The following is a 12019-nucleotide window of genomic DNA, read 5'->3' as shown; positions in this document are numbered from 1 at the left end:
TTCCTTCATTAGTTTTTCATTTTCCTCACTCTGGTTGGAATTTTTAAAGGAATCTTTGGGCATTAGATACTGGGATGATATTTTCTGAAGTTGCCTCTGTGGAAAAGGCATAAATGCTCTTGCCTTGCTGCAAGAGTTATGCTCAGCTGTAAGTACTTAGCTGGTCCAGCCCTCCTTTGCTTGAAATGCACTGGCAGGGGAGCCCACCACTACCTACCTCGGGCTACTCTGAGAGCCCCAGGCAATGGCTATGAGACTCTGGCACTTCTGCCTACCCTGCACCTGCGGTATAAAATCAGGTTTCTTAAACTGCTACAGATATTAAAATGACACTTTTGTAAAGGGTCCAGTGAGGGTACGTTTATATTTAACAAAAAAAAAATCAATGAAGAAGCATTTATATGACTTTTTATTATTACACTCAACACAGACCAGAGCATACCATTAAAGAGGGGATTAGAATGAGAGTTATCTTCAGGCAAATGTTGCATTTGGAGCTTAAAGCCAAGGTCATATTTTGTACCAAGTGTTGCAGGTGATTAACTTAGCTCCGTAGATACAGCTTTTGCAAAGTACAGAGCAAATTGGGCTGCTAAACAACGTAAGTGCCAGTAGGAGACAAAAGCGTGTATGTGAACTGTACAGTGCTATCTAATTTTACTTGCTTTTAGAAGGGTCTGTCTTCATTTGGAAATAAAGAGGGAACCGGATTCCACACCAAGTGTGCTTACTGATGAGCTGTTACTATCTTAGGGCTCTATATTTGGCTGCTGAGAAAAAGTTAGCTTCAGAAATCCGCCCTAGCGTTGGTATTTGTAAGAGTCCTGAAGTTACGAGGTTTGCTGAGGGCCTTTTGCAAGATCAAAACAAGGCCGATGCTGAGCATTCTGGAAATCCCCTGTCCCAACAGAGTGCAAGGCTTATCTTGGCAGTGGTTTGGTTAGCCCTGGAGGATTCAGTTGTTGTGGTGCACTAGAAATAAGTTGAAAAGGGGCACAGGAAATTAGATGGATCTCCATTTTAAGAAAAGGTCTTCCATAGAAATGTCTTTCCTTTCTGTCAGTGGAAGTGTGGGCATAAGTGGGAATGGATGTGAGGGAGACTACTGCAGAGCATATGTTTAGGCTGACTGTCCTTGGTTTTCAGCTTTGCAAGCACACCAAACCATAGGACAGCCTGTTGTGGCTGAGAGGTCATGGCTTGTTAGATAAACCACTACCACAGTTACCTCCAGCACTGCAGCTGTGCAGATTTTCCCCTTCAGCTGGTGCTTACCACCACTGCAGACCAAGGGAAACTGAAGAAAAAACTGCTAGTTTTGCTCATCTCTGGGTCTAGCTAACAGACCTTGTAATGCCCTTTCCTTGAGGACAGCAGTCACAGCTGCTACCAGGTGTTTTCTCCAATACCCTGGCTTTTTCTGCAGTGGTTTTGACTTTGAGGCTTATGGCCCACCATTGGTCTGTAAGATACCAGAAGGTGGTCCACAAGTGTGTTGCAAAAACCCATCTGTTCCATGCAGATATATTTGCTGTATTTGAATGTTCACTTATTCATCCCCTTCAAGGTAAGGAAGCAAGGCAAATGGGGGAAAATAAAAGTAATGAATTAACATGAAAAAATTTGGCTAATTTTTATGTAGCTATGCATGACAACTCTTATAGCAAGGCTATGCAGAAAGATCCTTGGGATAAGAAACACTAGCAGAGCTTCAGATTAATAGAAGGTTGAGGAAACTTCTCCACAGCATAATCACAGGTAAATTCTTTGTCCTCCCAAATGCCGTGGATGGGCCAAGAACCCCACCCAAAGGGCCAATTGACTTGCTTACTTTGCTAGTTAACAGTTACGTATGTATTGTGAGTATACAATAACTTGTGGGGCATGCTGTGAGCCGTCTTGGGCATGAATTGAATGTGGTCCCTGCCTTCCTGAAGGCAAATGTTTCAGCATGGCACACCAGTTTAAACTGCTCATTTCAGCTCTGCCATCCTTGGTGAGCAAGAGGGACAGAATCAAGAGAGGCAGAGGGAAATTTCTGTTCAGACGACAGCCCCTGCCTCATATTGTCAAGATGAGCCTGGCTGAGAAATTAAAGGGGGCAAGAGCTGAGTAAAGCTATGATATTCTGGAGGGATGACCAAAACCACTGTTACTCTGTAACTGCCTTGATTTCTCAGTCTTTCCACATAAACTACAGTTCTTCAAAAGTCCATTGTTCAGCAATTCCACTAGCTCAGTATTTCTCAAGTTCTGTATATTTCTAAAGTGGTCACATCTGTATTAGGGTACTAGACAATCTTGCCTGAAATTTTCATTTTCAGCACCCTGAACTGTATTCTTTATGTGCTGAGACCAAGACCCCTAAATGATACAAACAGATTTGAAAAATGTCATTGTCCATCTTCAGCTCAAGGTTAAAGACAACATTTTTCTCTACAAACTGCTCAGTTAATGCTCATTAAATGCTCAAATTGCTATGATAGATATCCTAAGTAAGAAAGGACATTTTCTGTACTTATGTGACATAAATTAGTTGTAGTATAACACTTTTACAGGAGCCATAGGACTTGACATCCTACATCCAAATTTAATTTTGCAGTGTGAGTACCACTGAAATGAATCAAAATTTAGGATCCAAATGTATCCTAAGCTTCACAAACGGGCACAGCATCCCAGCCCCTCAAGCAGAATTGGCTGACATGTAGGGGTTCTGCTCTGTGATAGTTTGAGGGATTTTAGGTTGGTTTCAATTCAAATTACATGAAAAAGAAACTTTTTTAGAATTTCTTACTACTCACAGGACACATTTAATAAGAGAAGTTAATAATGAGTTGGGACACATGGCACCTCAATGCTTCAGAGGTGAATTTGGTCTCCCTGGACCTCTCTGCTGCTGCATGCAGTTGATACAGATGGGTCCTTTCCTTGTCAGGTGCAAGGTCTCCACACAAACCTGCAACTGTTCTAACCCCTCACTGGGCAGCACCATGTCCCCAGGCTACCCACCCACCTATTTCTGTAGAGTAGCCACCCCAAAATCTAAGGTGCCCAGCAGCTGTGGCACATCACTCATGAACACAGCATACAGTCCTGGAGGACCTGTTCCAGCATTTCCAGGCATCATACTCTTGTTCTGTAGACCCTGGACCCCGCCATCCTACAATATATCCAATGAGTTGTAGTTGTAGAGCACTTTTTTGGAAAAAAACTTGCATCCCAAGCATTTTTTACTTCTAATACTGCCTCCACAAAAATCACATCCAAAATGAATACTGAGTTGTTAAAAATAATTAATTGTATTTCTTCTTAGACCACCTGGACAAATACTCAATTAAAACCACATTGTATGTAAAAAGTATGCAATAATATTGGGTTAAATAGGAAAAGATCAAAAATAATGACTTGTTTATAAAACGAGAAGTGTTGGGATATTCTGTTTTGTTTTAATCAGGTCTAGGGACTGTAGCGAGGAATACCAAAGATAAATAAGAGCTACATGACATCTAGGTTTGAATAAGCAATGCATGTTTCTTCAGCATGTTTTCTTGTTAGGGCTTTCAGACAGAATATATTCCCATTTTATGTACCAACTTCCATTTGAATTATTTGAAATAGAAACTGCATGATATGAATGACATCCAGGCTAGGCGTCTTACCTGTAAGCAAGCATAAATACAGCAATATATGTGCATGGGCATGTCATTCATTTTACTGAAGACTTAACCAAGCTTTCTATGCAACTAATGTATATTTTTAGCAGTGTTCATGTAGGCATGTAATACTGGCTCTTTAGGAAGAGACCTGGATGGATTCCAACTTGCTTAACCCTTAAAATTTTACTGATTGGCAGGAAAGAATTGGCATTCCTCATGTGTACAAACTGCATAAAAAATCCATTTCGTCAGAAAATTAGAATTTTATTTAAATTTCACAGCACAAAAGGACAAAGAAAGTGAGAGCTACTACGGTTATGGTGTTAGCCCTGTGGGAAGGGTTTCCTAGGGTACCTGCCGGGGAAGCCCATGTTCCTCCTCACCCCAGCTGCTGGGGCCTGGGGGTGCTAATTTAGGCATGTGATCTATGTAAACGGCATCAGACCCTGCATGCCAGGTTGCATCCAGCCAGCCAGCGGGTCATTCTGCCAAGGTAGTGCAGCCCAAAGGTAGGGGAAAAGGCGTTGGCTCCTCTTCCAGAAATGAGAGCTCTGCTGCAGTCCGTTTCCAGTGCCTGAGAAGGGGTCCCACTGCTGAGCAAACAGTCCCAGCCACCTCCAGATTGCAACCCACAAGAGCAAGGAACTGCATACCAGGGACAGGAGCAGGGCCAGACGGGAGCACAATGCACCACCCATTTGCAGGGGGATGCTGCCCCTTGGAAAGCATCCCTGTGCTCTCATTCTCCCATCTGAAAACAATCAGCCATTTCACATGGCATCCTCAGGCCATAGACCCCTTCATCTCAGTAAGATCTTTAAGGGTTAAAGGTTCCTGCTGCATTCTCTGCACTGTGGCTGTTCAGATCTCCCATACCTATTTTGGTGTGTAACCCTTGCAGAAGGTCTGGTCATGTAACTTACAGAGGCGCACTCGCGTGGTGCCCACGTACATGCCCCTTTGTCCTGTTTCATGTGCAGACACAGAATAGCCATAATCCTTACGTGTGATTTATTTTTGAGTACAGTGTATTGCTCTTTTCTGAAACTTTTTCTTTTTTCTTTCTTTTTTTTTGTCAACTTTCTGCATTGGCAGAGCATCTTGGGATTGAATTTATGGGTATGGACCAATCATTCCTTTTAGCCTGCAGATTTTAGAGCCTGAAAGATAAACCCCTTTTTATTTTTTTCTCCACCTCCCCTTTTCAATTCCTAACCAATTTCTTTATGCTTTAGAAGGGATCATACAGCTATAACAACCCTTGTCAAAATGTTAGCAGAGATCAGCTCACTAAAACGGTAATAGTGATAGGATATTCCAGACCTGAGGAGTTCTAGCAATTACTGAAGTTATCATAACAGAGTGTACATTCATTTTTTTGCTGTGTAATTTTGACTAGTTTTGACATTTGCTATTGCTAAGTTCTCCTAGGGTTGCCAGATCTTGGAAACACTGCAAGCATTAAGTAAAATGACAAACTAGTCTAAAAAAAAAAAAAAAGATAAGCTGTTAGAGCCAATTAAAATTCTGCAAATTTACAGTTTTGAGTTCTGGTTTCCAAGTAAAGTTTTATGTCTAAACCCACAGCTAAGTATGTAAATCAGATGCATATACATATGTGTAAATGATATGCATTCATTTCTAGGTCTGTAAATTAGAAGTGAACTGAAAGTTATTTAGGAACTTAAGTAAAGGTTTACAGCTGGTCTCCAGAACCTCAAGTCAGCAAATATATTCAATATTTCTAATACTAAGTTCATATTGCACCCAACCAAGAATGTTGACAGTGGGTACTATTTTTACGCTCCAGCTTAAATGTAATAGCAATAGACCTTATAAGTATAAGACTTTACTTGTCTAACTAACATTTAATAATCAGAGGTACAAGTAGTCCATCTCTTGAATAGACTAACTTGGAATTCAGGACTGTTTTAGTTCAGAATCTCCTAAAATTCACGGCAAATGAGAAGAACAAGCCAGGGATGATTTTCACAAAGTTTTAGTTCATGTTCTTATTTAAAATGCCCCCACACAATGTCATTAACTTAAGCTGTGAACTGTGGAAAAACCATTACAAGTCCAAATTTAAAAAATCTCTTACAACCCAGCTTACTGTTATTATTATTATCACAAGATAATATTAACTCTCACTCATAAGTACAAGACCGCAGTAGAAGATATATGGCTACAATAACATATGAGGAATTAAATTAAAATTCTTTAAGAACTGACTTGCAAATTTTGCTTTATATATGAAATTACATCAGTGGAACCACCTTTTGGAATGAAATTCTTTTAAAAATCCCCAGAGACCTGTAAGAAGAAAAAGTTCAAAACAGAGCAAATTTAAGACCATATATAGCATCAATTATGTATAAATTAGGGTGAAGTGAAATTAATTGCATAATGTGCATGTTCGAAAGCTGCACATAGAGGGATTTAATATCTTGACTTAACTCTCATGTTGATTTGATTTCCCTAACATTCTGCAGGGTGGAAAAAATTAATTCAAATGATTTTTAATACTTAACAGCCTAAAACCTTTTCTAAAGTCTCACTGCGTGTACATTCCTCTATGGACTGCGCATATATTTCTCTGTGGACTTTTTCCCAAGGCTGCTATTAATTTTTTTCAAGCTAGTTTGATGAGCACTGAAACACAGCACATGTTATGTGGCTGGACATCATTAACTGGCTCTGTAAACATTAACACTGGTCAGAGGGGGCAGTTTTGGAGCAAGACCCGGTATAACCGCAAGTGCCTTGTGGAAGATCAGTCGCTGCTTCACAAAACTCTTCTGGCCTTAAGCAGAGTGGCCAAGGCTCATCCTTGAGGCAACACACTTCCTGCAGAGCTGTGGTCAGGATCCCCATCCCGTCCCAGCTGCCAGCATCTGCTGCCACCTGCAGTGGCCCCCACAGAAGACCTGGGCATCCCCCCAGTCGGCCCCCACTGTGCCGGAGAAGGAGGTCCTGCTAGCCAGGAGCGCAGCCAGGTTTGCTGGGCGAGACGTGCCCAGACATGTGTGCCTTCCCAGGCAGCTATGCCCCCTTTGGCTTGAGGGAGGGCATGGTGGCACCATTCATGCACACCATGAAAAGCTGGATCATCCTAAGCGCCTCATTTCAAAGGGTGAGGGAGGGAATTAAGGCAATGAAAGCAGACCCAGGGTTTTACTTCTCCATGCCCTCAAGATATACAGTCTCAGCAGATGTGCCAGTGCGAGGAGTGTTGCTCAGGGCTGCACTGCTGCCTCACTGCAATCCCTTCCCTGCACTGGGTGGGAGCCCAGGAGCATCCAACACACAAGCAACAAGCCTCACCCCACTGTCAGCCTTAGCAAGGCCATCATCAGCCAGCTGCCTGGCTCATTTGCAACAGCCTCAGCCTGGAGTAAACCTCCTGCAGTTAGTGCAATTTTTCCCTGAGTATAAAGAACCAAGCAGTTTTCACTCTTAATTAATCTTCTTCCTCTCCCTTCCCCTCCGAGAAAAACAGGTTGATATGTCCTTATTCATTTTGCTTTCACAAGCTAACAGCTGACAGCATGACCAAAAATAAAATAATAATAATTCAAAGCATTGCAAATTTGCCCTAAATTGCTTAGCACAATTCTCCTGTTTCCTGTGACATCCTCGTAATACACCATTTCCATGGCTAACTAATAAGCGCTTTCAGAAGGGGCAAAATGGGAAGGGGATCAAGTGCCACTAACTAGCCTAGGCGAGGAGTTATGCTGTATGAGAAATCCCTTCACACTCTGCTTCAGCCTCTTTTTTTTTGTCCCCAAGCATTTCTTCACTCTGTTTTTTCCAGTATCAAGCATGCTGTGCCAGGCCTGCAGTTGACTTCTCAACCCTTTAACCTTGTCTTTCCCTATATTTCACCTTTGTCTTTTTCTCTTTGTCCTGTCTTGGTTTGGTTTGGAGTTTCAGCCCTTCCTTCCTTCCCTCTTTTGACTTTCTGTTCTTGGATTATATTTTTGTTTTCTTTAATACATTTTTGCAGCATCCTAGTTTTACCAAACTCAAACTCACTTCTTTCCCCACCTTTCTCACCCCTTGTTAATAATCAGTGCTATTAATTTTGTCTGACAGTGCTCGTGACCTGTTTGCTGGTGTTTTTGTTTACAGTGGGTTTGGCTTGTAGGACAAGTTCATTCCCTGGTAAGGTGCATTGTATCAGAGAAATTAGAATTTCTTTTTGCTTTGTGATTTGTTGCATGGAATATTTGCCATTTGCCCACAGCAACTTTAAAACTAAACTAGATAAGCCCAGGAAACACAATGGAGGAATGGCTGCTTCCTCTTCAGCACAGAGCATTTTGTCCTAAACTGGCATGGCATTTATGACAGTACATCATTTAAGTGCCTGAGCTTGGACAGAGACTCATGGCACATGTGAGGGACCATTGCGCATCCCTGTACCCCCTGGTGAATTGCCCCACAGACCTCTTATGTTCATGTAAGTCCCTTCCAGCAGGAATAATGCTGGCATTTATCTGAAAGGTAATGTAGAGCTATGCAGTTTTTATTAATTCATTTATTTTTAAACACCTGCTGGTATTCCAGTCAATATTGTAGTCTGACCTCAGGCCACCCTCTGGTCTGGATCCTCCAGGGCAAGTATTCTGGACTGTCTGCTTAATCAACAATAAGACTTGAGAAAAGCTGAACACCCATTTTTGTCCTTAAAGCAGGAAAGCAAGCCTGCATCTCTAAAGCGTCAATACAGAACTCACCTCTGTTTCAGTGCTCCTTGCATAACGTTTCCCCGGCACAGCATGCAGCGACGCTCTCTGCCAAGCATGAGCGAGGCTGGAATGCACGGGTAGCTCCAACCCAAACATTACCAGTGCTTCTAACGTCTTTGTAACAGTGAAATATCTCTGATGAACGAGATCAGTCACAAGTTGTCATCACTGAGCAGGCTGCCACTCTAGACAGAGCAGTTCCTTTGTTGGACAAAAGATGCAAGTAGAAGCCCAGCATTTCTCTGATACAAGGCACTGCTGTGTGTTGATATTGCTGTGTTTTTGGAGGAGCACTAAAGAAAAAGTCTGAATCTTTCCACCAGAGCTCAAAACCTGTCTTCATTCCCATTGGTGGTATAATTACAAGCCAAGCTCATGTCTCAAATGTAGAAAGAAATTTTGAATTCTCTTCTGTAAAGACAACTGAGATGCAAATTGTCATGGGGGCAGAGGGACATTGGATATGAAAACAATCCAAAAAAGATAATAAGAATATAAATTTCTCTTAAGGCTTATAAAATTGGCCTTCATTCCAGCTGTCTTTGCGGAGTAAAACTTCCAAAGCATTTGCAAATTTATGTTATTACCTTAGTGCATTGCATTTTTATTTCCAGCAAATGCTGAGTGTTTGTCAATTGTGAAGTTGTTTCTTAGATATTAGTCGTGTTGACTTAAACAAAAAAAAATTACTTTCGATTGTAATTATATGGATGATCGCTCATCCCCAGTACTGTGTGAAGAGTTTATGAAGTAGTCCTGTTCTCCTTGCAGTCAGTAATGAGTCTGCCTGAAGGTGGTGGCTGTGTTTTGGTGTGGCTGTGTGAATCTGTACAGTGGTTTGTAGCATGCCAGCTGTTGACTGTGTGCTCCTTGCCTAATGATCCTCCATGTTGTGACCTTCTCTGTTTTTGTCCCTTTCTAGAAGCTGAGGAACTGTACCAGAAACGGGTGCTGACCATAACTGGCATTTGCATTGCTCTTCTAGTAGTTGGCATCATGTGTGTGGTGGCCTACTGCAAAACCAAGTAAACTTTTACCTTCTTTTTTATATCTGTGGTTGTTGGTCAGGGCTTTCCCAGTTGATGGTAGCTTCTAGTCCTCTGACCATAAGGTTGTATCTGGGTTTCTCCAAAGCTGAGCTGAAAAGACAAACCTGTGGCCAGGGTGTTCTGGTCCAAGCCAGATGGGTGCAGGTCTCCATGTCCACCAGCAGTGCAAAAATAAGACAGGTATCTGAAAGGTTCCTCACCCTTCAAATGTGACTCGAGCGAATTTCAGACTTGCAATTCTTTGTCTATCACCCATAAATTTTACATATCAGTGTAGTTTGTTTGTACTTGAGGCAAGATTAAATGTGCTAAAAGTTACTAACCAACAAAGACCAGAGAACTGAACATGAATGTGCTCCCAATGCAAAAGTAATTTACTTACTTAAATGCATTCTGTGAGTCTCTCTAAATTACTGGGGGTGACTTTCAAACATGCATGAGGCACTCTGGACCATAAATTACACTGAACATCAGCAGGATTTGTGCTGCCAAAACTTCTGGCTGCTCTTATAAATCTACCCACCAAAACACAGAAAACCCTCATCATAAATCTTCTACGTTTGTATAAACCTGATTTACTGTTGCAGAGCCTGATTGGCAGTTGGGTTGTTGGTTTTCCTTGCAAGCCCCACCAATGATGGATGTGTTAAAAGGCAGGGAGGAGGGGAATTATTTGACCCCCTCAGTGAGAGTCCAGCCACACACACATGCTGGTCCCACCCACAACCTTGTGCCAGTGATCAGTGGGGAACAACTGAAACAGTAATAAAGAATCAAATCAATTACTTCTTTTAGAGTTGACAACTGGCAAGCCAGATATAAACGATATCTTTCTTGGTCTGAAGTTCATTGAAATCAGCCAGCACATCCTTATGAATTTCAACAAACATTTAGTCAGTGTCCTGAAGTACAGTTTTCTATATAAAGAGCCCCCAGAATCCGTCAGGGGTCTGGATGCTTTGTCACATTTGTCCCAGACGTCAGCGATCACTGCCAGCCGACAGTGAAATGTTTTCAAACACAGCTGATGAGAGTGAAAGTGAGATGCCAGTTCATGGCCCTCCAAATGCAGCAGTGATGCCAGACTGCTGTCTGTGACATGTTCTGCTCATGCTCTTTCCCCGTAACAGGGAAAATCCCAGAAACCTGGGGAAATCCTGGAATGGTGTTATGAGAACACACTGAGTAAACTGTAATGGCTTAGATTTTGTTGGTCTTCTTGCAAGAGATACTGCTGGGCAAATGCTAAGGCAGTATCTTCTGACACTGAGTCTTAATTTAGAGGTGCTTTATTTGCACGTCACCTACATTATTGAAAGGCTTCTCGGAATGAATGAAGTAGACATTAGCTTTCCCATTATTCTTTCTTCTCAGTTTCCTGGAGTAATTTCTTTTTTTAGTTAGTATCCTTTTACAAGAGGACAAATGACACACATGGAAGCATGCAAAATGCAAATATACTGATCATTGAAGGTGAGAAGTAATGGGGTTTTCTAGGGGCAGATTCCCAGGCAATATGAGCCAGGGTCTCAGATCCGTAGATGTTGAACTCAAACTCCCTCTAGAACCCTCTCTCTTTACTACGTATGGGGACTTGGGTTGTCCTCAGTGCCCCAGGTCTCCAAGGTCTCATGAAGTGGTGCTGTGAAATCAAGTTAAATCCTTTTCTGTGTTGCTTCTCAGCCCAAGCGGGTCTTGGGTAGCTGCTCAGGTATCTCCTCACACTGCACTCTCCATCCGCCTTAACCACCCATGTGTCCTCAGATGATGCCTCGTTATCCTCTGAAAACAAAGCCCACATGGATCAGGGACTGTGTCCTGCTGAGACAGGAGTATTTCCAAGGCAGCTGTGTCTGCTTATACCATTCATGTGGACTGTCATAAATTAAACGTCTTCCACTAACCAGGCACATACACACAGAGAAACTATGTAAAATACAGTGTGTCAAGTCATGTTTTCTTTGTCTTTAAGCTTCCCTGGCTATCAAGCTTCAACATATTTATTGTTTTCCCTTCCCCCTCCTTTTTGGAAAGCTCAGATAGTCCTCTTGAGTTCAAAACGGGATTGAAAATGGTTATATCTTACACTGTCCTGCCCTGCCAAAACTATCTGTACTTCTGCGTACAGTTTAGGGAATTGTGTGTATTATAGCTCTTGCCACAGCCAAGGTCATATGCACTCTGCAGTGTGTTGGAGCGTGCATCCTCCCTTCATTTCCCTGGATTCTGTGGCAGGATGGTGGAAGTTCTCCAGTATAATCAGACAAAACTGGGGAATATTGATAAATTAAGCCTGAAATTGAATAGCTCTTTCCCCAGTTATTTATTTTGGTGTTCTATTTAGTGCATTCTGCATTGTCTTCACAGCACCAGGTTTTACTATGCTGCAAGTTTTGTTACTGACAGCTTGTAATGATCTCCTGAAAACATCTCTTGAGGAGAGCTGGAAGGATTAGCAACTGGGGAAGTAGCAGCTGTGGACAGGGCACAGTAGAAGCGTTCAAGTCATCCAGAGACCATGCCATTAGTACATGTGGTTCATGCATGGCTCTGTCGATTA

At 42.1% G+C, this 12019-nt stretch overlaps 1 protein-coding gene across 12 annotated transcripts in view; it reads left to right on the top strand.

Annotated features, from left to right (window-relative positions):
* NRG1 (neuregulin 1) overlaps positions 1 to 12019 on the top strand; it is a 183960-nt gene that overhangs the window by 159299 nt on the left and 12642 nt on the right. For 8 of the 12 annotated variants that reach the window (XM_075080078.1, XM_075080075.1, XM_075080069.1 and 5 more), the window contains 2 exons: positions 4752 to 4775; positions 9333 to 9435. In XM_075080078.1, coding sequence (XP_074936179.1) covers positions 4752 to 4775; positions 9333 to 9435 — 127 coding nt within the window. The remainder of the gene's footprint in view (positions 1 to 4751; positions 4776 to 9332; positions 9436 to 12019) is intronic. The other 4 variants (XM_075080073.1, XM_075080072.1, XM_075080071.1 and 1 more) reach the window with 1 other exon arrangement.

Source organism: Phalacrocorax aristotelis, chromosome Z (genome assembly GCF_949628215.1).
Source record: "Phalacrocorax aristotelis chromosome Z, bGulAri2.1, whole genome shotgun sequence".
Classification (NCBI taxonomy): Eukaryota; Metazoa; Chordata; class Aves; order Suliformes; family Phalacrocoracidae; genus Phalacrocorax; species Phalacrocorax aristotelis.
This window is presented reverse-complemented; position numbering and strand designations above follow the sequence as displayed.